This window comes from Lonchura striata, chromosome 18, assembly GCF_046129695.1.
Source record: "Lonchura striata isolate bLonStr1 chromosome 18, bLonStr1.mat, whole genome shotgun sequence".
Taxonomy (NCBI): domain Eukaryota; kingdom Metazoa; phylum Chordata; class Aves; order Passeriformes; family Estrildidae; genus Lonchura; species Lonchura striata.
In genome coordinates, this window is record NC_134620.1 from 3,897,478 (window position 1) to 3,920,721 (window position 23,244).

The 23,244-nt window shown below is 50.0% G+C and overlaps 1 protein-coding gene across 1 annotated transcript; it reads left to right on the forward strand.

Moving 5' to 3' along the window:
- Positions 1 to 717: 717 nt before the first annotated feature.
- LRRC75B (leucine rich repeat containing 75B) lies at positions 718 to 21,587 on the forward strand. The gene is made up of 4 exons (XM_021549852.3): positions 718 to 1,192; positions 5,705 to 5,833; positions 8,758 to 8,870; positions 19,917 to 21,587. Exons 1-4 carry the CDS (start codon positions 935 to 937, stop codon positions 20,437 to 20,439), a joined length of 1,023 nt encoding a protein of 340 aa, XP_021405527.1. The 5' UTR covers positions 718 to 934; the 3' UTR covers positions 20,440 to 21,587.
- The last annotated feature ends 1,657 nt before the right edge of the window (positions 21,588 to 23,244 follow it).

Genomic DNA, 23,244 nt, shown 5'->3' on the forward strand with positions numbered 1-23,244 from the left:
GCTCTGCCTGCAGGACTCACAGTCTGCCATGGGCACCTGGGCTCACTGTGGTGATAGTCCTGAACAGAAGTCAGCTTATGGCTCCAATTCCAAAAAGTAGGTCAGGCTGAGCCACTGGTTATGCTGGGAGCATGACTGAGGTGCCTGCAAGATCTTGGTGGCTGGAGATGGGATCCAGGCTTTGCTTTTTCCCATCCTGTTGGATGGCAGTGATTTTGTCTGAGGAAAAGCATGTGCTAAACTTGCAGTGCACTGCTGGAGGAGGGAAGAAGGCATACAAAGAAAACAGTTCTACCCACAGCAGGTGAGGAACAGTGCCAGCATCGTACTATCAGTTACAGATGACGGGTGGTGGGCAAAATTCCTGCCACTTTCTAAATTAGTAAAACACCTCCTCTGGGTCCAACAGCAGACAAAACACAGCCCACAGAAGCAGTCCCCGCAGATGGTGTGTTTTGAACTACTATTAATCTAGACAACCTTTTGCGATGTTCAAAGAGTTTGTCCAGGAATAAAATAGCTCCCCAAAATGCCTGGGTGGAAGGAGCAGTCTCGGCAGCATCCGCGTCTCTCTTTGTCTTCCCCACCGAGCATCTCCCGGCAGAAGAAGCCCGGGAGGAGGAGGCGCCTGGGGCGCAGAGGCAGCGGGGCTGCCCGGCCGCCGGGGAGGCGGGTGCCGAGCACGGAGCCCCGGGGCGCTGCTCCCGCGGCAGCGTCGGGAGCGCGGGGAGCCGGGGCGGGGCCGGCCGGGCGGGGCGGACCCCCCGCCTTCCCCTGCCTTCCCCTGCCTTCCCTGCCTTCCCCTGCCTTCCCTGCCTTCCCCTGCCTTCCCCTGCTTTCCCCAGCCTTCCCCTGCCTTCCCCTGCCTTCCCTCCGCCTTCCCTCCGCCTTCCCCGGCCCGGAGCCCGGAGCCCGGCCGGTCCGGAGCGCGGCCATGGGCTCCCGGCTGAGCCGGCAGAGCAGCCTGGAGGAGGAGAGCGGCGAGGAGCCCTGCCCCGGCAGGCTGGAGAGCGGCCGGGGCGACTTCCACCTCTCCTCGCTGCTCCTGCACCCGCAGAAGCTGCCCGGGGTGCTGCGGAAAGCCTCGCCCGCTCCCTACGTGCGGCGGGTGGGCTGGCTGCGGGAGATCCAGGCCACCATCCGGGAGCACAAGCGGGAGCACGCCGTGCACATCCTCCGCCTGCTCAGGAAGGTACCTGCGGCCGGGGCGGGGCGGGGACAAAGGGGCCGTGCGGGGCCGGGGCCGCTCTGGCTCGGGAGCCGCGGGGCCGGGGCTCCCCGCCCGGCGCTGGGGTGCGCGGCGCTCCTTGCCGGGGCTCTTTGTGCTGCCTGGCGCCGCTCCTGCCCGGTCCTTTCCCACCGCGCCGGGCGGCACCAGCCACCTCCCCGACCCGCAGCCTGGGCGAGAGGCGCGACTGGAGGGGCTGGGAGGGAGCTGCGAGCGGGACTGTGCTGCACGCTGGGGAAGGGGGGTCCGAGCCTGGGCTGTGCTCATCCGCACCCCCCCATGCCAGCCCGCGGGTGTGCTCAGGATTGATGTCTCTCCAGAAAAAAGCCACTGCCGCCCCACTGCCACCACATCCCATTATGGCCACTCAGCCAGACTGGTCTGGGAAACCCAAAATGGTTTTGGAGGGCACCTCTGGGACGATCGAGTCTGAGAAGAGAGGTAAAGGGGTCAGTGTATCAGTGAGAGCATGTTTCAGTCTGCCGCCATTCAGGAACAGAAAAGCCAGTGTGCAGACACTGTGGTGCCAAACTGATGCTGAGGACAGAGCCCTGCTGCTGGAACAGAGCCATCTCCTCCTGTGCTCACTGCTACCATCACTTTCCAGCCAAACTCAGCTGCCCCAAACTGCAGGCAGCTCTGGTAGCACAGGGGGCAAAGCCCACCTCTGATGTTGACATCAAACACCATCAGTTTGTTATCAGCTTATCATGTTGCTTCATTAGATAACGATCATCTAACTTCATCTTGGGGACATACATTAATTCTTGCCTTGGTAGCAAGTGGCCTTTGGGTGTGAGTGCAATTCATGAAGCAGGGACTGGCTCACTGGATGCTCGTTCACCCACACCACCAGCTGCAGGGAGCTGCATGGACAGCCCTGTCTGCTCTGCAGTTCCAGGGTTTTACAACACATCAGACAGTGGTGCTCACTGCCCTGGGCTAGCAGGAAGTTACACACTCACAGGTAAGAATTCGCAGGACCAAAAATTACCTCTCTGCTTTTCCTGTCCACTACTTTAGTATTCACTTGGAGATTGTTACCTGCACCTCACTCTTCTTGCCACCCATGTAGACAGATAAACTCACAGCAGAGAACCTCTATGTGTGCACCACTATGGCAGACAAGGGTTGAGTAAGATTTCAAAGGCAGCTTTGGAGGGGCACTATTGCAAGAAGCTTGTGAAGAAGGAGAGGCAACCACTCACTTCATGGATGTGACAATGTAACATGAACAGACTTTACAAGGGTGTGCCAGAGGCCAGAACTACAGAATGTCATTTTCTGTAGTGCTCAGCACCTCTCCTGGAGCCTGAAGTACTGAAAGCCTCCACAGACCCTGGAGGTCTCCAGAAGGTCCATCTGTGAACAGACAGGGTTGGAGTGCTAAGTCACAGGGCTATATGGAATGGAGGGTCATTTCTAAGCTCCTTTCAGGATCAGTTAAACACTTGGCTTCTCCACATCTGCGCTTGAGAATTACCATGTCCTGAACGTTCACGTTTTGCATGCTGCCTTTCCAGTTCCCCATGGTATTCCTGGTCCCCATCTCTGCCTGGCCATGTTGAAACAGTGAGTGTCTGCCCATCTGCTCACGAGAGAGCACTGGGACATGCATCCTGTAATCACACCCTCTTCTGCCAAGCAAGATGGGACCCATCCAGCAACACCCCAAAGCCTCTGGTTCATTGAGCACTCAGAGGTTTCAGAGACAGAGGGTTTATACCACTAACATGTACCACACCTCCAGCTGAAACCCAGTCTGGGGTCATGTAATCACCACCAGCCCTTCTCACGTGTCCAGTGTCAGCTTCAGATCAGCCTTTTTTCCTAACTCACAGATTTTCCACAGATGTTCACCCCTCAGCTTGGTCCCCAGCGTGTCCCTCCTTACCTTGGCAGTGTCACGCTCTCGGGAGTCACGGGTTAATGTGTCCCAGGTGAGGGTCTGTTTGTTACCTGTAAAAAGAGAAATACCTTGTTCACTCTAGTGGACAGGGAGGATATTAACACCACAGCTCATCACTGTGCCTTGGGCCAGGGTGCAAACACCCCAGGGAAGGCAGAGAAATGGTGGGACTACAATTGCAGCCTGCTCAGGTGAGCAGACAGCTCAGCCAGACTGGAGGACATGGGATCCCATGTGTGCCTCCTGTGCTCCCAGCACACACCTCCCATGCCCAGCCCTGCAGGTGTACCCTGCTGATGTACCTGCCAGGGGTATTTCACCTGTGGTCTGCTATTTCAAAAGGCTGCAGACTGTTCCTAGGATGTTCAGAGGGTGTGACAATGTAAAGCAAGCAAGGCAGGCAGAAGAAGATCCACTAACAGAGATGTGAGATCCCAGCATTTCAGAAGACTGCATGGAGAACAGCTGCAAACTGCAGGTGCATGTGTGCTTTGTACATGAGCACTTGGACAGCTCCACTGCACAGCATCTACCCCAGAAATGCCCACCAGCAGAAGCCAGATCAGCTTTCCTGCTGATCTAGGTGGGCATCACTCAGCTGAAGCCCAGGGAGACATTAGACTTACACCAGCAAAAAGTCTGGTATAATCTGTTGTCCCTGTGCTGAGAAGATGGCAAAGTGTCATTTTTAAGACAACAGCACTAAGCCAACTGAACTGGCAAGAGTTATAATATTCTTCTGTCTGCAGCCACCTTTTAGGTGGTACAAAATTTTCCAAGAAATGACAGAGAGAGGGAGGGAAAGAGGGAAATAAGCAAGATGAGCTGAAAAATGCCTCTGGGCTAAGAATTTATGGAATATCAATGTGAAGTGAATATTTACAGCTATATTACTTACAAAACCCTCGCAGGCAGGATTTATAATGGGAATGCAGATTCATCTTAATGGTATAGTTCCAACTGGGGGAGTTTAATTACTGCTCTGACATCCACTGCTGCATGCCCAGCCATGTCATCCTCACGGCAGCTTTCTGCATCTGTGCACATTACACTTGGTGTGGGAGGCTCCATTTCCCTGAAGCCTTATGGCTAAGGGACACACTGGCATGATGCCTTGGTAGGCTCCTGGCCCATATCCAGCTGTGGCTGTCTGTCCTTCAGGACTGATCCACTGCTTGGGTTCCTTGCCTGCTTACGGGTGTCATTTGTGTGCACTGAGTGATGGGCTGTAAAGTATTTCATTTATTCTCCCTCCCTGTGTCTCTAGCCAGGGTCTCTTTGGGATTGTGCTTTCTGCTCAATCCAGCATATCCAGAGCAGGATGCAGCACTGGCTTTGATTGATGCTTGGAGTTAAGATCCCAAACCTCTACCAGCTATGGCTCTGTCCCTGTTGGTGATGTATGTGCATACATCCAACTTTTTTTCCCCTCTCACTCCATTTTTTTTTTTAGCTCTCAGTCACTGGGTGATGCCTGAAACACACACTCAGTAGAGCAGTGTGAACATATGGGGCACCCATTTGCTTATTCATTTCTCCTGTCAGCTACATAGAGAATGGGGAAAAGACTTGTTTCCTCCCTTAGCTGAGCCCTCCTTATCAACTGAATCAAACCCAGCACTATCCCTGCTAGGGAGTTTTTCTGTTCTACATTTCTACTCCTAGGGTATTTTTTTTTTTGCCCATGAGGCACTTTCATGTGAATATGTGATCTCTCTTTCTCACATTTTTTTAAAATTTTGTTTGTTTTTCACAGCTCTGTGGTACCTTCTGACTGTAATAACTGTGTCAATATATTAGCTCTTTGCTTTCCTCTCAGCAAGAAACAGCTTAGTTCTTTGCAGTATTATCCATCTGGCCATGGGAAGGCTTTTTGTTCCCAGAGATGCTGAGGTTTCCTCCAAAGCTGCCCCATCCCCTGGTCCACACAGATGCATGGACCACAGATGTTGCCCTAACTCACACTGTGGAAGATGGAAGAGGAGTTCCTCTGACTGTGGTGTAAAGCCACCTCTAAATTTCCCATTGCACCCATCCTGCCAGTGCTTAGTTCTTACTGAGAAATTCACAGCACAGCTAAACTCATACAGGTGGGCAGGACTTCTGCTCAGCCAGCCAGCACCAGGGTGTATGGCAGCATCTAAATACCTGAGAAAGGCCTGATCCTTCCAGAAAAGCTGAGATTGGAGAAGCAGCTTTAGAGCCAGCCTTCCTGCTTGGCTTCTTCAGCAGATTCACACATAGAGGCTGACAAAACTGTGTGTCTCTGAAGTTAATTCTCTCCAGGCTCCAGCCAGCCTGGAAATGATAAAATTCTCACCTTCCTGTGGTAGGTGGATATAAGGTGGACTAGCTCAAATTAGCACTGCATCTATTCAGCTCTCTGGCTGCCTGCACCCCCCAGCACACTAATGCTGGGTCAGACATGGCTGCTTCACCTCTGCTGGATAATTTTCTGTACTGGGCATCCAGGTGGCACCACATCAGATTTACTTTCTGGTTTCAGAATATCGCTTGAATATAGCTCTGAGGAAGCCTGTGTGCCTGACTGTCTGTTTTTGTTGTAGGACCTAGGACTGGAAGGAACATTTCTCAATGAAGTGCTCTACAAAAATGCAACTTTCCTCAACTTGGTGGATCCCATCTCCCATGACCTGCTGATGAGCCTTGCTAGAGACCTACAATGTCCCAAAAAGGTGAATTCTCCCTCAGCTCAGTGAATGCTTTGTGGCACAGCGCTGATGCAGAGAGCCCTATTAGGGCAGCTGATGCTGCAGTCAGTCCTTCAGAGCCAGGCAGAGTGGCCCTGGAAGTGGCAGCATATGGATTGTGGGGCATATTTCTGTAGAAATCAGTTTAAACTACCTCAGAACATGAATACAGCTGAAGGAGGAGATGGCTATGTGCACAGATATTAGGAAATTACTTTCTGTAATTAGTTTTTGTAACTACTTATTGCCCATAGCAAACTTAGTGACATGGCAGAGAGCCACAATCAGTGATATCACAGGGGTTCAAAGCAACTAGAGCTCATGGGGGGCTCATGGAGCTGCAGAGGAGAGCAGAGATCTCTGCAGAAAAACCATCTCTCTCTTCCTGAGCCCTTTGCCATATGTAACTGCCTCAACCCAGCATTATTTTCCCCCATAAACTCTCAGAGTTCCCTGTAGAGAATGGTGCTGCAGGAATATATTGCCACTGGGGATTCAGGAAGTAAATGTGTTATGTGCACAGTATCCCTGCATGCTCCAGCACTTTCCTCCAGAGGATGAGGAGAGCAGAGACAGAAAGGCAGGGCTGAGAACAGACAAACATCACAGATGTCCCAGTCCCACTGCAGCAACCAGCATCTACTTCTGTTACCTTTTGCCACCACAGACACCTGAATTTGCAATATACCCATTTGCTCTTTAGGCTTAGCAAGTGTCATGTTTGCTTTATAAGGAGAGGAGTAGAGTGAATTTCTTTATTCAAAGGGAGATATTAAGTACACACAGCTCAGAGCAAGCAGCAGTGCCCCAGGGAATACACCAAATGCCTGGTGCAGATTAGTGGCATTTCTAACCTTGTTCTGCCATCTCCTGAGGCTCACTGATAACAATTAACCAGTCATGTCTCAATAGACAAACCACATTTAGCCAAAGTTTAATCATCATTATTAGGCTGCAGCGCAGCCTGGAAAAAAAACCTTTCCAAGGGTAATGTCTGTGTAATTCATGCAAGCATTTGAAGGAAGGGCTGGGTTGTAGCAGTGGTATCTCTTTAACCACACTTGACTTGACCTCATCCCCAGCTGTTCTACCAGGCCATCTCCAAGCCCGTGCTGTGCAGTGCCCCTCAGGGCAGGCAGCAGGAGGGGATCTTGCTCTGATCAGTACCCATGTGTTTGGCAGATAACACATTACCATTTTTATACATCTGCTTATCCCCCCACTCTAGTTTCACGCCTTATGGATGCACTGACACACATACCATTCATAAGAAATTGTTTTCCCCATTCCTAAGGAAAATGTTGAGTACCTGAGTTGCCCTTCAAAGCCAACAGAGGTTTAATTAAGTGCCTGTAGAAATTCAGTACCTACAGCAGCAGCACCTTCCCAGAACAATGCCAGGCCACGTCCCCTCTCTGACCCTGGCTGAGCATCTGGTGGGTGTAACTGCATTACAGGCAAGCAGGCTGGGTGCAATTCCCAGTCTGTCAGTGGAAATTAAATCAGTGAGGACACAGGAAAGAACAGGAGGGTAACTCTCAGCTGTGAGCTAACAGTCACACACAGGGCTTTGTGCCAGCTGCTGTACTGGAGCCTGGTGTGCACGTGCACCCACTTGGAGAGGTTTGCTGTTGTAGGTGACAGCAGAGTGCCAGCTGCAGCCCTGCCAGCACAACAGGAGTCTGGAACAAGGCACCTAAGCCAAAGGCATGGGCCAGTCCCTTGATTCCTAGGAAAGCTGGGGTGGGGATCAGGGGATGCTCAGCTGAGCAGAAGGCTGGGATCCCTCTCCCCTTGGCACAGGAGAACTGCCACATGCTGGCAGTACATCCCTGGGGAGCTCAGCTGGTTCAGGGACTGCTGAGCAGAGTCACAGAGCAGCTGTTGGCCTCCAGTGCAGTGCTTTTACTGCTCACAGGAAGGAATAAATCAGTGCATTCCCTGACAGCTTTGCTGGGTGTTCACCTATCAAATCCCTCAATGCACATGTGGTACCATGGCTGGAGGGCTGAGGGGTGGGAATGCAGGTGAATGTCAGTAATTGGAAAATGCAGTAAAGAAGGCAGAAGTCCCAGCCTTCAGCAGCTGCCACTTGCCATTCTGCTTCCGCAGAGGAAGAGGTTCTGTTCCAAGTCATGGCACTAAAGAACATGTGCAAAAATAACCCAGGCAGGCAGCAACCATGTGGGTGCCTTCTTTTCCTGATGAGTTAGTGCAGGGGCAGGAGGGAACTGCTGGCATTGGAAGCTCCCAAATTCAAACCTCCAGTAGCAGAGTGGACTGCAAGGAAGTGAGATGGACTGTGGAGAAGTAGCCGAAGTTCCCTGTCCTGACATCTCCCAGCTAGAGCACAGGAGGTCGTGGAATCAGTGTGCTACTGCAGGAGGAGCAAGAGGCACCTTGGGGATGGGGCAAGGGTGCCAGGTACTGACCTTTCCACACCAGGGTACCAGATAGTCCAGAGACAGAGTCTGGGGAAGCACAGCAACAAGGTAATTAATAGAAATTTAGTACTGTCCTGTAACACAAGGAGTTGGCAGCAACAGAGCATTGTCAGTCACCCCTGCCACAGCCCTAGAAAATGATCCCCTCTTCTGAGTTTCACTTGTTCCTGGCTAGGATGTGAAATTTTAGCCCTGCTCTAGGCAGGAACGTGCTGGCTGGGCTGGGGTTCTTCCTGGCAGTGCAGAACTCCTCCTGCTCCTCCTCCACCCCAGGAGGAGCTGGCCTGTGGCAGAGGCATCTCAGGCCTTCTCACCATTCCTCTCTCATTGTTTCTTCATCTGCTCCCTTACATACATGACCCTGCTCCACTGCCATCTTTATTTCTTTCCCATCTTCCTCTGCCCTGCTCCTTTTTTCATGTTCTACTATGGCACAGGCAATCTAAGCTGTCCCTTTGCTTTCAGGAATATGACCCCTGGAAATCCTCAGACAGGATCTGCAGGCAGCTGATTTACCACCTGACCCCGCACTCGAAGTGGCACCGGCACGGGATGCCCCGCAGGAAGTCCCAAGTGTGGTAAGAACCTGGCAGGGACCCTGGGATGGGCACAGAGCAGGATCTGCCTGGGCAAAGGTGCTGCAGCCAAGCACCATCCCAGCCTGCCACTATAGTAAAAGTGATCCTTGACACTTGGGAAGAATGATGTGTAGGACTCTAATGATTTTAGAATATTAATTACTTTATTAAGCTATATTATACTATAACTATATTACACTATATTACACTAACAAGAACTATCACTAACTTAACTAACTCGTGACTCTCTCCTGAGTCTAAACATAGATCTAATTGGTCAATGAATCTAAAACACCACCAAAATCTAATAAAGTAATCACCTTGGGTAAACAATCTCCATACTATGTACATGGGTACAAACACAGAAGCAGCGAATGAGATAAGAATTGTTTTCATTCTCTTGTCTCTGTTTCTCTCACAGCTTCTCTCAGGAGAAATCCTGAGAAAGCTAAGTCTCTCTGTTCAGAGTGCATGTGAATACCACATGCCACCACTACCCTCCTCAGAGAGAGGCAGGACTGAAAACAGTGCACAGCAGCTGCAGTGCAGCCTCTTCTGAAACCCCAGCAGCCTTCTCTTTGATGTGTCTTGCCATTTGCTCCTTTCTGTGTGGTGTTACAGTTCCTCACCCCCTCTGAAGTGCACTGAAATCAATCCCCCCGAGTGCACAGCACACAGAGCCCTCCTGCAGGGCCTGCAGGGTGTTTGGCCCCAGGAGCATGGCCAGGGCTGCCAGCCTGCAAAAACACCCATGTGCCAAACAGAGCTGTTCCCAGCTCTGCATCACACCCTGTCCCAGTTCAAAGCTTCCCTGACAGTGGGAGAAGTGTCCCATTACAAGGCACTACTGGCAGCTGATCACTCCATTCAGCAGGAACCACTCTGGGGTGGCTGGCAGAGAGGTGACCATCCTTGTTACCTCCCACTTCTCTGCCAGCACCTGGAGAGGGCCCTGGGATGGTGCAGAAGCACAGAGAACCCAACTCAGAGCATGTTGGTCACTAACAGCTACTGGATGGCAGCTGCTTTTTACTACTGGAAGTGTATTCTGACACCTACATTGTTCCTTCCTTGCCACTTGCCCAGCTAAAGAGCAATCCCCATGTCTTTTAAATCCAACCCTCCTCTTCCCATTTTCTTGGAGCACACCCTGTTCCTGTGACACAGATCACCACTGCTGAAGAAAAGACAGAGAAGTGACTAAGAAAAGAGCTCATGTCATCCCCATTAGATTCACAGTAATAAATGTAGGATTGGATAAAAAGAAATGCAAAATCAGCAGCACTCTGAGAATGGCCTTGGGCTTTTCTGATGCTTTTGGTCTTTGATGTGCGTGCCAGCAACTTAAAATCCCCCGTGAGAATTGTCATTTCCATCATACCTTTTATTCTGACTCAGAGGCAGGTTCCCAGTGCATCTTAAGGAATAAAATCCCTAATGCCATGATTTCCAAGCCATCTGTCTGTTGCACCTGTAGCCCCACTTTGCCAGAAGCTGAGCACTCCCAGTGCTCTCACCCCACAGGGCAGGACTCTTTGTGCTGCTTCGCAGGTGGCAACCACAGCACAGAACAAGACTGAGCTTCCAGAGCTGAGTGAGTCCTTTTCCAGTCCCACTCAATGACATTTTCCCTGTAGGATCCTGCAGAATACTGGAGATGCAGGATATAGATGGCAGTTCTGACCTCATCCCTGTCCTCTCCCAAGATAAGTTTAAAGAGAAGTTCAGGACTCCAAGTTCCTGCTTGCAAGCAAACCTCCAGCTGGACTTCAGGATGAAGAGTCAAACTGGAAGTGCTCCCTGTGACCGCACAGCCTTGGGGACAGCAGGGGACTGCAACTGCTGAAAACCCATCACTTAGTAAGAACAGAGAGGAGGTTTGTGGCCAGAGGAAGAGCTCTGGGGCCAGTGAGCACCCCACACAGAGGGTCAGGCCCCAGGGATTGGCCAGGTACAGAACATCTGTGAGCACAAGTAGGGAGAGGACAACAAGGCAATGTGTAACGGGGGGAAATACAGGTCTAAAGTGAGCTGCACTGCCTGGCTACCACACCCAGTTACAATGTGTTACATAAGGCACAAATTAATTTTGATGAAATATTTAACAGTAGAGCTTTCTCTTTTAAGTGTGGAGATGAAATGGTTTGCAGACTGCAGCAAAAGACGCCTGCAGAGTTGGCATCTGAGGCCGCTGCAAGAAAATGGGTGTTGCCAGTAGCAGGAAGGCAAGAAATAGCTGCTTCATTTGGAGATACCAAGGCATAAGTTTGTTTAGGCAGGCTGCTTTTACATGATCCAAATTCTGCACTTCCCTCTGTCTGCTAGTGGGAGTATTTTACTATAGTGTCTGTCTCAAACCCTGTGCCCTTGGCTTGCACCCTTCCTGCTCTTTAGATCCTGCACAGAGCATGGGTGTAGCAGCAATACTTTGAAGCAATTTCTAAAATCTAGTGGGGGTTAAGGACAGCAGGGAGGAATCTGTGCATGGAGACCACATTCAGAAACCAAATTCTCCTCTGCTTTTGCAGCCTCCTGGGCTCTGGCATCTGGCTTTCAGAGAGCTGATGCTGGACTCCCTTGTTCTCTGAAATGCAATTTCTACTTTCTGCAGCATGTTAGATGGGTCCAGGAGATAATTAGCAAACCCAGCCACACAGAGAGCTTGGAGCATCTGCCAGGTTTTAATTACATTTGGGCTGTGATGGAGATGTGTTACTGCAATACTGGAGTTGGACAACGCACCAGGTGTTTGTCCCCACTGCCAAACCAGTGGGTCACAAACAAACTAACAGCATTTACATCCCCAGCTACTCTCAGTGGGACCCACATCCAGCAGGTAAACACCTGAGCCACCCATGAGCTGGTGAAGCAAAAAAGATAAGAGACATTTCTTCAAGCACTGCTGTTTCAATCCACAGGCAGTCCATACAGAAATGTGGAAGGAGAAAGCTCATTGTGGGTCCATGGACTCAATGCAACAGCAGCTGGAGGGAGCAGGAGACATCCAGCCCAGGCTCTGTCTGGTTTCTGTGGTGACTAAAGTGCTGAAGGTGAAGCTGGGAGGCAACTTGCCCTCTGCATCTGTGCTTGTGGGTTCTTTGGAGTGGCTGTATGCCTTGTACAAGGAAGGGTTGCAGTCCCCAGCTGTGCAGTCACCCAAAGAGGCTATTTCAGCTGCCCTGGTGATACTCAGGCAAGTTTGCCACACTGAAAAGAAGGAGCTCCTTTCCTGCAAAATCCTGTTTCAGGTTTGCAGCCAACAGCCTGCACCCCACTGGCTCTGCCCTACTTGGGTTGGCTGCCTAACCAAACTAGGAAGATAAGCTCTTGCAGATTTACTCTGGGGGTTTTAAAATTGAAAGCTCAAAAGCTGGAGGATAAGATTTCTGCAGCATTTTTTTGCAGCAGGGACTAGCATAACTACTACACAATTTTCAGTCCTTTATATCCTAGAGGAAATTTAGTTTTAGCACCATTTTACAGTTGTATAGATCACTCCCACTTAATGAGCAGAATACATCCTGGAGTGTTGTATAACTCCAGCTTCACTTTCTCATTAAATTGAAGTTTAGTGTGTAAAGAGTAACGGATTAAGAAATGCTCCTTTATACAGACATAGACCTTTCAGGCTATCAGTGTCACTTCTGTGGCATTTTGACAGATGCGGAACCTTTAGATGTTATTAATTCTTGTTTTCAGAATTCTTGGGACCCCTTGCCATGCTGAATTCAGGAAAACTGTCACCATCTGCTGCCAGAACAGGGAGGGATGCAGAGGGTGTATTATTTTTTGAGGCCAGACACACTGGGCTGCAGTTCAGAGCAGAGAGGAGAAGGGTATCAGGTGAAGACTGCCTTTTTCTGGAGAGCTGGATCACAGTCTGGTACTGTGATTAGGAAGCTCTGGATTACAACTGAAGTGTCTTGGCAAGGCCCTGTCAGGGAACCTTAATGTATCTTCCACTTGCTTCATCCCCAGAGCTGGCTACTTGAGTGTAACTACTTCCTTTCCTGAGTGCAAAGGATCAAACCTGAATCCACAAAGCAGGCAGGCAGTAGACACAGCTCTATAATTGTGACAAAAACCCCCCAGATTTTTCACACAGTGGCCTGTTCTGGAAGAGCAAAGGCAGTTGTGTGTATGGAGTTAACTCCCACACCACAAGTATATAGCCTTTCCTTTTCACAAATCTCACCACAGCTTTACTTTGCTCATCTGAGTGAATTTCATCATGGCTAATCCAAAGTGGGTGGAGAGCAGAATATCCCTTCTGGGTTTATTGCTCCCTTTCTGTTATTGTATTATAATGTTCATTGGCCAGACATTGCAGCATTAGGTGCACTTTTAAAATGCAGTGAAAGCACTTGTGTCTAGAGGACTTCAAGGAAAGAGCTCTAAAGGGCTTCACATCTTTTTTTTCTTTCCTTGAAAACATCACTCAGCACTGAGGCTGACGGTTCTAGCAGATGAGATCCCAGCCTTCACATGGCATGAGGAGAATATTAACTACAGCTTCGTGTCACCCTTATGCAACAGGGTAAACAGGCACCATCATTCCTGCTCTAGTGAGAGGAAGCCAAGTCAGTTAACTAAAGCCACATGGCAAACATCATATGGGAGTACAGGAACTGCCCCACACACTGTTTCCAAGAAGCTGCTGCTCACAGAGATGGCAGATGGACAGACATGAGGTGCTGGATGAGTTGTGGATGGAGGCAGGAATTGTGGCCTCATCTTACAGTGCAAAGCATCCCAAACATCCCCCTGAGGAGAGTTCCCAGCAGCATCAAGAGCCCATACATTTGGAATGGCTGTTGGAGGTGGCAGAAAGGGTCACCCAGCAGCTCGACACTGCCCTGCCACAGTCAGGAGTGAAAAGGCCAAGACTGGCAGGCAAGAGAAGCAGGACACTTTGGTGGAGAGACAGTGAGTGAAATAACAGAGGCTGGGTGGAAGGTGGTAGTTAAAAGCAATCAGCAGAGAACTTGTGCCTTTGTGATTCTTACCCAGTTGAAGGTCTGACAAGGACATGGGTCAATACATGATATTTACAGCAAGGAGGCATTCCCTGCTTTGCTAGGAGAGGCCTAAATAATGAAGGGAAACAACCTGAGGCTTTGGACAGATCAAGTAGCAGCAGGAGGGAGGCCAAGGGTTCACAGCTGTCTTGAACACACTTTCAAGGACAAAGTGACAGCAGAGGCAGGAAGAGAGAGGCTCTCAGCTGCATCAACAGCTACAGATTGATTTCCATGTCCCACCCCAGCTGCAGAGGGAGTGAGACAGGAGAAAGGATACCTCTGCCTCCTCTCCACATCTGGACAAAAGAGCTTGGGCACAAGGATGGAGATGTGACTAAGGCACTTCTCAAGGAAGTGGCCTATCTGTGCACTGCCTCCATCCTCACAGCAGGTACAGGCTCAGCCTCGCATCAGCTGGGGCTGGGCTAGTCTGGGTCAGTACTTTTGAGGCTTCTCTTTCCCTTTTCATGTTGCATTAGAGGCAGCTAAAGCCAACCCTGCACAGCAGCACCCTGTGCCACTGGGGAAGCAAAGCAAGCAGATTATGCTAAGTAGGCCATTAAAAAGCTCAGAATCCATCCCCTAAATCACTGCTCAAAGCAGGGAAGCCATCCAGACATGCCTGAGGTTCTGTGCAAGAAAGAGCAGCTGAGATACCTGACTCATGGCTAATTAGCCACTACTGGCAGTGCCTGTTAATGACAGAGGGGATACACACTAATGGGAATTTCTGGCAGCAGCAAAGTTTTATATTTGGAGACAAATTTAATGTAAAAATAAAAGGCAGAGTGGTAGAAAGCTGGTAATTCTCCAGAACAATAGGCATGAAGTAGTGAGCACCCCTCATTACCAAAATTCTATCTGACTCTTACTGCAAATCTCCTCACAGACTTTCTCCATAGCATGGAGACAAGGAAATGAGCTGAAACTCCAGGAACTTCAACATTCTTGGGCTGAACAAGCTCCCTCAAAGCTAAAAAGAGGCCAGACACCGCTGTGACTGCTACAAGTCCCAACAGGGCAACACTCAGGAGCCATTAACCCCTTCCAAGCAGCCACCAAAGAATTTAGCTGATGAGCAAGAAGTTGATGGGATTCAGTGCTAATAAAAGAATACAAACATGCTGAGCCTGCAGCTTTATGGACTCAGAGAAGGACCTGGAAGATGGCCTAAGGGTTAATTCTCTTGGGACAGGAGCTGGAGACAAACAACTAGCAATTAATTTCAGATCTCCTAATTGTCCCATTTCAAGACAGCTCTGTATTTGCTTATGCTAGCTTTTCCCAAGAGGCTGGAACACTGACTGGGTGTTAATGAAAAGAGGAAGATTTTTATGCCAAAATAAAGCCTGGGGAGGCACAATATGGTTTCACCTCTTTCCCAGCCCACATTTCTCACTGAGAAGATTTTTTTTTTTCCAGACACCCACATGTCTCTCAGGCCCCTGCCCTGTCTGGACTGATCCAGTGTGGATCTCCCATAGCCAGGCTCAAAGTGCAGCCTAGGGACTGCTGGTAATGCCTGCTAAAGAGCAGAGTTGGCACCCAGGGAAGGGATAAGTGGCAGTGAAGGTGGGAGGAAGACTGCCTCCTTGTCCATGGGAGAAAGGCCAGACCCCAAGAAGGAAGTCAGGAACAATGCAAAGTAAAACCTTTCACATGAGAAGCAAGGACAAGTACCTCAAAGAGCTCCCATCCCTCAGCAGGGGTGGATAAGGGTTGCAAGCAGGGTGCTGATCCTTTATAAACAGGACTCTGGCCAGCACCATTCCTCACTGGATGCTGCCTCCACAGGCAGGCAGTAGGGGCTGGGCTGTTGATTGCCCTTGTTCTTGCTCAAAGTTCCCAAGAATTTCCCACTTGCAAACCATTTCTCCAGCATTTGAGGGAGTGGGGGGTTGTTTCCTCTCCCGGCTTGCTGCAGATAATACAAACACAGTCTGCTGCCCTGCATCCAGGGTCCAGATCCTTGTTAGATGCAAATCCTCACAATTACAAATGTGCCCTGAGCACCAGTTGCAGAAGCAGGAGGTTAATCCAGCCCCCAGTGCTCTGCAGCCTCTGTCCACAAGTCCCACGGGCATCAAGAGCCACGTTGCTAAGTAGCTGTTGTATCTCACACAAAAGAAAAAAAGCCTTCTGCAGCTGAAGCAATCTTAAAGCCTGTTTCAAGTGCAGAAATTAGGGGATAATACATGACCCATTTCCCTGGAAATAAACCTAGTGTTTTCTCAGCTGCTGCACAAGTGACTGAAAGATTGGTGCCCTGTATATCATGCCCCTCTCCTCCCAAGAAATAGAGCTTAACAGACCTCCAAAAAATGCCAAGTGTCAGATAATTCAGAGTAAAGCATCTACCTACTTCTCCTTGACCCATTTCTGACTGCAGACCCATTTTCCTCTAAAGCAATAGAGAGAGTGGGTAGCTATTCTATGCCTTGCCCTAGAGATGGGGTTTAGTTGTGCCTCTTGGAGCAGCACAGAAGCACCAGGGAGGCGAGGAGGAGGCTGCCAGGGTTCACAGCATGCTTGGGGTGTTGTATCTCATGCTTCAGCACTTACCAGAGAGCTGAGGGCCTGGCTGCAACATAGGGCTGTGTCCACCAGGATGAGGCTCCTACAAACACATCCCTATAAATGGCATTTTTATAGGCAAGAGAACACCTTAAACACCGGAGGGAGCCCCCAGTCCTGAGACAGGAGGCCCAGAGTCACCCTGGCAGGTACAGCAATGAGGGCAAAAGGAAGCAGCAAAAAACACAGGAAAGGAAAGAAAAACAAGCCAGCAAAGAAGGGAGGGCGGGCTCTGGCACAGGACAGGAGGGTTTATGTACATTCACCCAGGAGCAGTCCAGTCTGGAGAATCAATTATGGGAAGATAATTTGTCTGCTTGATTAAAGCCTCCTTGGGGTATTGGCTCGGTGCTGGGAGAGCAGCAGAAGGTACCTGTTGTGGTGAGAGCACGATCTGTGACTTATTACTGCAGTCTCCACACAGCAGCCACAGGAGGGGAGGGGAGGCTCAACGGGCAGAGACAGACGAGCACATTGCATTTGTCTTTCAGACATTTCCCTTCAGTCATCACTGTCTGCACTCAGAGCCAAGTCGCTCCAAAGGGGACCCCAAGAGCCCTTCAAACTTGTCCCTTTTAAGAAAGCTGCTGCAGGCAGACAGGAAAAGAGCACCTGGATGCTGTGGGCCGGCAGCGGAGCGGCGCCGGCTCAGACGTGCCCTCCAGTGGTCCCCGCTCCAGCCTGGTTCCCATCCCCACTCCAAACTAGGCTCCTGCCCTGGAGCTTTGTAAAAAGGAACATCTGAGGAGGCTTTGCACAGACAGAGACAAGGCTTAGGGTTGGGGAGCGTGCCCCTGTGCTCATGTCTCCTTTCTGTGTCCCCCACCCAGCCAGGATCTGCCACGGCTTGACAGCACTGGGAGAATTTCCAGGAGCCACAGGCTGTGTTCATACACAAAGGGCACTGAAGTAGTTACAGGCTTGTTTCTATGCTTGTTTATCCTGTATTCCCCACATTCCCAAAAAATCTTATTCTAAACCCCTTTAGGCCAGAGAAGGCTGCTGTATCTCTTGTACCAGCCCCTTGTGGATGCAGGGGACAGTTACCCTGTGGACTCAGGTTCACACTCCATTTAATTTCTCCCTATTTCGCTTGACACATATAAATGCACACCTGCACTGTGCATTGGATGCTCTGCTCTCCTGGAACAAGTACTCCAGATCAAACACCCAGATAAAATATCTAGCATGACTAAAAGGATAACCCTTGTGATAGGGGAAACCTGAGATGTTTCCAGCTTCAAGACTGGTCCCTGATAAATTGAACCCCCTTTTATGGTAGATTGTGCTACACTACTGCCAGTGATTGGTGACAACCTATACCAAAACACACACATTGTTTTTCAAGAGAGTTGAAGAAATATAGCTCCCAGAAGCCTGGGCTGATCTCAAGCATGTCTTGGATTAGCAGAAGGGAGACTTGCTCAGTGCCACCCAGACCACAGCATGCACAGTTCACACCTGCTGCTGCAGCAGGTAAAGGAACTGCACTGCTGCTACAAGCCGTGTGGTGGATTAATTTTTCACAGTCCCATCTCTGGGGCCCAGATGGTGGAGGGATTTCAAGTACCATCTTCAAGGCCCTTTGGAGACCTCTCTTGTGTGCTCAGACCAATTATAATTCCCCAGTACATCAGTCCCTGCTGTTTGACAGGACAGACAAGCACTGCTCCCCTTACCCCTGTGATCCACTGAGGTGTAGTGTGGGTCATCTGATGTGTAAATATTTAGTAAGTAATACATTTTACTTGTAATACTTCAGGTCTGAACAGAAGTTAATTCTTGCTGTTACAAGCTCCCTGCCATGAGAGCTCATTAATACAAATGCATGCTTGCAGATATGGTTTCAGCCTTGCACAGTGAATTCCCATGGGAAATACAAGGACCCATGGAAGTAGCCTGAGCAAAGTACTGCTAAACCAAGGACAGGAATTTGTGGGCTTAAGAATTGACAGGGCAGGCCACGAGGTCTTTCTGCCTCACGCTTCTACAAGGAAGTGCAGCTGCAGGTTTGTGCCAGTGTTGAATATGTCCACAAAGGGCTGTTGGCTGCACTGGTGCACATTAACTCACTTGTGTCAACACATATTTACAGGGGATTATTAAGGGCTGAAATTTCTAGGATGCCATGAACTGCATATGTAAAGCAAAGCTAGAGAGGCAGTGCCACATCCTCTGCACAGCTCCAGCAGAGCCTGGCAATTCTGAGGCTTGTGGGGACATTCTCACCTGGCACGGGAGCTCCTGCGGTGCTGTAGCCTCCTCCGAGGAGATTGCATGTCCCCATGTACCCATTGCTTTCAGGGACTGGCTGTGCCACAGGTGTGCAGGACACTACAGAGAGCCAGATAGGAAGAGTGGGGACCTTCAAAGTGGTGGTTAATGCTTAACCCACCCTGATCCTCCCAAACTCAACAAGGCACTTACATGACCCCCTGAGCACATGACTGGGGGGGGGTCCTACTAGGGCTCCCATGTCCTTAAGGCAAAACGTGTCCGAAAGAGCAGCAAGATTAACACAATTTACACAAAGGGATTAGGTTCTCCTATGTTACACCAGCATGTTTCTACTCAATTTTGCAACGCACTCCCAGCAGGTCCTGTAGCCCCACAGTTCCCACTTACAACACTATTACAAACCCACAGTCCATCATTAAGCTCCACACCCCGTTCCCTTTGCAAACCCAGCAGCCTCACAACACAGCTTTCCTATCTCCTCCTCACTCCCTTGGCCAGACAGACAATAAAAGAAATGGCTGAAGCCATCTCTTAGCACCCTTATGCCCTCCCTACCTCCTCATAGCTGCAGCAGATCCCAGATGATCTGCTGACCACAGAGACCCAAATAGGCAGCCAGTGGTGCTGCTTACTGACTAAGTGCTGCTTGTGAAGGCTTTTAAAGGGACACACAGTAAATCCATTCCTGGAGTGCAGTTTGCCTATCTATTGTTTTCCTGATGAAACATCCAATTCTCAGACATTTGACACGGCTGTCCTCTGTAGCACAGACCTCGGCATTTACCTGGAGAGGCAGCTCACAAACAGCCCCCACACAAAGTAAACCAGTGCTTTTGGAAAGTGTGCTTGCCTTGGTTATTTTTGCTTTCTATGCATGAGCGCCTGTATGGACACATACAGACAAACCCTTTGACATCTGCTAGTGGGAGAGACTTTAGCAACCTGTGTTGAGCCAGTTCTGGCAAAGTTTTTGTGTAAGTGCTGAAAATACATGGCAAAGCCCCAGAACAGTCTGCCCTGAGGTATGGTGCAAATGCTTGTTTCCCCAGTGAGCTCTGTTAACCCTTTCCTTAACATTCCAGCCCATGTTGTTAATGAGTTCTCTCTGTCCCAAATGCTCTCTCACTTGGGTGAGATGGATGGGAGCACTTCCCTTAATGATGCTTAAACCTTAATGATCTCTCTTGTTATCTCCCCTATTCTCCACCATCAGCCTGAAGACCAGCCTGCAGAAGAAGGTGAGCCAGGACTCCATGGATTTGTCAGGGATCCCCCTGACCATGCGGGATGTCCACCGCATGGCCTACTACCTGCAGAACAACGGGGACCGCCTGACCTCGGTGGACCTGAGCTTCACGGAGCTGAACGATGACATGGTGCGCCTGCTGCTGCCCTTCCTCTGGGCGCTCCCCAAGCTCACTCACCTGTCCCTCAACGGCAACCGGCTGACGCGGGCGACCATGAAGGAGCTGACTGACACCATGAAGGACATGAACAAGTTCCCTTGCCTGGCCTGGGTCGACCTCGGCAACAACGTGGACGTCTCGTCCATGCCGCAGCCGCTGCTGGTGGGCCTGCGCAAGCGCCTCAGCCAGCAGACCACGCTGCCGACCATCTATGAGGCGCTTGACTGCGACTCTGAGATCGCCGGCGGGCACGAGGGCAGCCAGCCAGAGGATGAAGCAGCCGGAAGCACCCCGCCACGTGCTTTTTCTCAGCAGGGCTGCGAGAGGTGACTGAACAACGGGCCGGCGCTGGCACGCTGAAGCAACCCCAAGGAGAAGTTATGAGTACAAACACCAAGCAGAGGGCCAGCTTGACCGGCTTCCCTTGGCTCTTTTCTCTCGCCTTCCTTGACATCTTCCCCCCCCACCTGCTGTGAGACAAAAGCCTGTCGTCCCCCCACAACGTGTTCCGCTCCCTCCCCTCGCTGCCAAACCCATTGCCCACGTTCCAGAGAGGAACCAGTGACTTACAGTGAACCTGGTCCCCAGGCAGGGTCTCACTGGAAGACGGGAAAAAACCTGTCGGAGTCAAGAATATCCTCCAGCAGCCATTGGCTTGAGGGAAAGGGGTTGGGGGGAACCTAAAACAGAAACAGGCTTGTAGTTTACTTCCTTTCTTCCTTTTCCTATGCACCTTGGAAAACTTGGGACCTGCAGCCTTGAGTGTGAAAGGAGGTACCCCAAGAGCCTAGTGCTGTGGAGCTTAGTGGAAGGGCTCAGAGGCCAGAGCTGGAGCCCAGCAGTGTGTCTCCCTCTTGTGTCTGGCTCCTTTTGTTTTGTTTTTTTCCTATTGTGTGTTTTGTATGAACGTCTGAACAAAGGGACCTGGTCAGAGACCATTGGATCACATAGGCTGGGGCGGACACATGGCTTGGAACTGCAGCATCAGGACATTTGCTGTGTGACCGGGGTGAGAGGGAGGGGAAGGAGGCATGTGTTGGTGGGAGCATGGGGGATGGGATGAGTTGGGATGGGATTGGGAGGAAGGGGAGGAGAAGGAATGGGAACAGTCTTGTGGATTAGTAGGATTGGTTTCAAAAGCTGTACTTTTGTACTAAAATTTCAAGTTCCAAGGTACTACAACTGCAAGTTCCAAGTGAAATTGAGGAAAAGCTGAGAGCTCAGCACCTAACTGTGGCACAAGAGGAGCAAGCAGTGAACGTGCCAGAGGTGGGCGCTTCCCAGTCAGAAGCGCAAAGCTTTGGCTCCTCATGGCACACTGCACACCTCGATATACAGCCACAACGTGAGCAGCTGCATCGCCATTTCCACTGCTGTCCAAAAACCAAGCCACTGATGCAGAATTTCTGGTGTTTTCCACATTGCTCATGCTCTATGTAAACATAATAAAGAGTTCTCTTGGACATGAGCGTGAAGCACTTCAGAGTCTGAGTATCTGCATTGTTCAGAGATCTTGGCATGTGGACCAGAGCCCTAATGCAGTGCCTGAGGGACAGGATCAGGTACCATTCACATTGGGCAGTGTGGTTCATTCCTTTAAGGAAGGAGAAACATGGATGTTCATTTGTGGTAGGCTGCCATTCTTTGTGTTGCAAGGGGCTGATAGAAGTAAACTGATGAGATTTAGCTGATAAGTCAAGTCCTCTCAATTATCTGTCCCCACAGGAATTCAGACTGGATTTTTGAAAGAGTTAAGAGTTAAAGAAATGAGACACATTAAAAAAAAAACATAAAAATCCTCACCCTTCTGAATTAACAATGGTAACTGTGCCTTCCTCTGCTGATTGTGAGTCTCAGAGCGACACATATAAATAACGCTCCTATATGAAAACAACCCAAATTCAGATGGAATAGATACACCTTTCATGATCTTTACTAATTTTACAAGACATTGCAAGAAGTAAATTTGACATATTTTCCAAGTGATCTATTCCCTTTGGACCAAGAGTGTGAGGACACTGGAAGGTATTGGTGTCTCTGATCAACGACCAAAAGCCCCAAATAAAACCAGTTCCCTGAGGAAGAAAGGTGGGATTAGACACTGTGCTGAGCATTACAGTCTGACACTGCAAATGCTGGACGCAATCCTATCTGCACTCCAGTCACAGGTGCAGGACCTCATAACCTTCATGTGAACCTGCACAAAGGTCACCACCTGCTCTCTTCTCACAACTCATTCTTCCCTTCTCAGTGTAGTATCTAAATAATCATAAAATTGTTGCAGTTGGAAAAGCCCTTTGTGGTCCTTGAGTCCAAACATTAACCCAGCACTGCCAAGCCCACAACTAAACCACGTCCCTGAGTGCCACAGCTGCACCTCTCTTACATAATTCTGGGGTTGGTGACTCAAACACTGCCCTGGGTATCCTGTTCAATGCTTGACAACCCAGTCCTGCTGGCCACACTATGGCATATACAAGCCAGGATGCCTTTTCCACTCAGCAGCTTTCCATCAGCTCTTCCCCAAGCCTAGAGGAATGTTTGGGATTGTTGTGACCCAGGTGCAGAACTTGGCACTTGGCCTTGCTGGACCTCAAATGATTGTCCTTGGACCATCAAATCCAGCCTGCAAATCCCTTTTGCAGAACCTTCCTACCCTCCAGCAGATGAACATTCCCACACAATTCAGTGTCATCTGTGAATTCAGCTGAGGGTGTCCTTGATCACCCAGATAATCAATAGACATTAAACAGAACTGGTCCCACTACTGAGCCCTGGGGAAGCCCACCAGTGACCAGCCCCAGCTGGCTGCAACTCCATTCACCACCACTCTCCAGGCTCAGCCCTTCATTTCCTTCCCTGCTATGGAAGAGATGGTATTATTTTTTTCTTTTCCTTCCAAAATACCTTTCAGCAAAAATGAGAAGTATTTCAAATGTCAGTAAGATCTGCTTAAACTCTTACAGTCTAAGCAGAGCAGCACTCTGCTCTGTGCCAAGAAGAAAACTCGGGCACAAAGCATTTAAATGAAGGCTTGGAGCTGCCCGGTGAGCCAGTGCATATCTACAAAGAGGGAGCAATGCTGCTGAACATTTGGTCTTTGGCTCTGAGCACTGTCCCCCTAGGGCTCTGCAT

Coding starts and splice junctions, on each gene's coding strand:
- LRRC75B (XM_021549852.3), top strand. CDS start 935: ATGGGCTCCCGGCTGAGCCGGCAGAGCAGCCTGGAGGAGGAGAGCGGC. Junction 1,193..5,704: donor TCCTCCGCCTGCTCAGGAAG/GTACCTGCGGCC, acceptor TTTTTGTTGTAG/GACCTAGGACTGGAAGGAAC. Junction 8,871..19,916: donor CGCAGGAAGTCCCAAGTGTG/GTAAGAACCTGG, acceptor CTCCACCATCAG/CCTGAAGACCAGCCTGCAGA.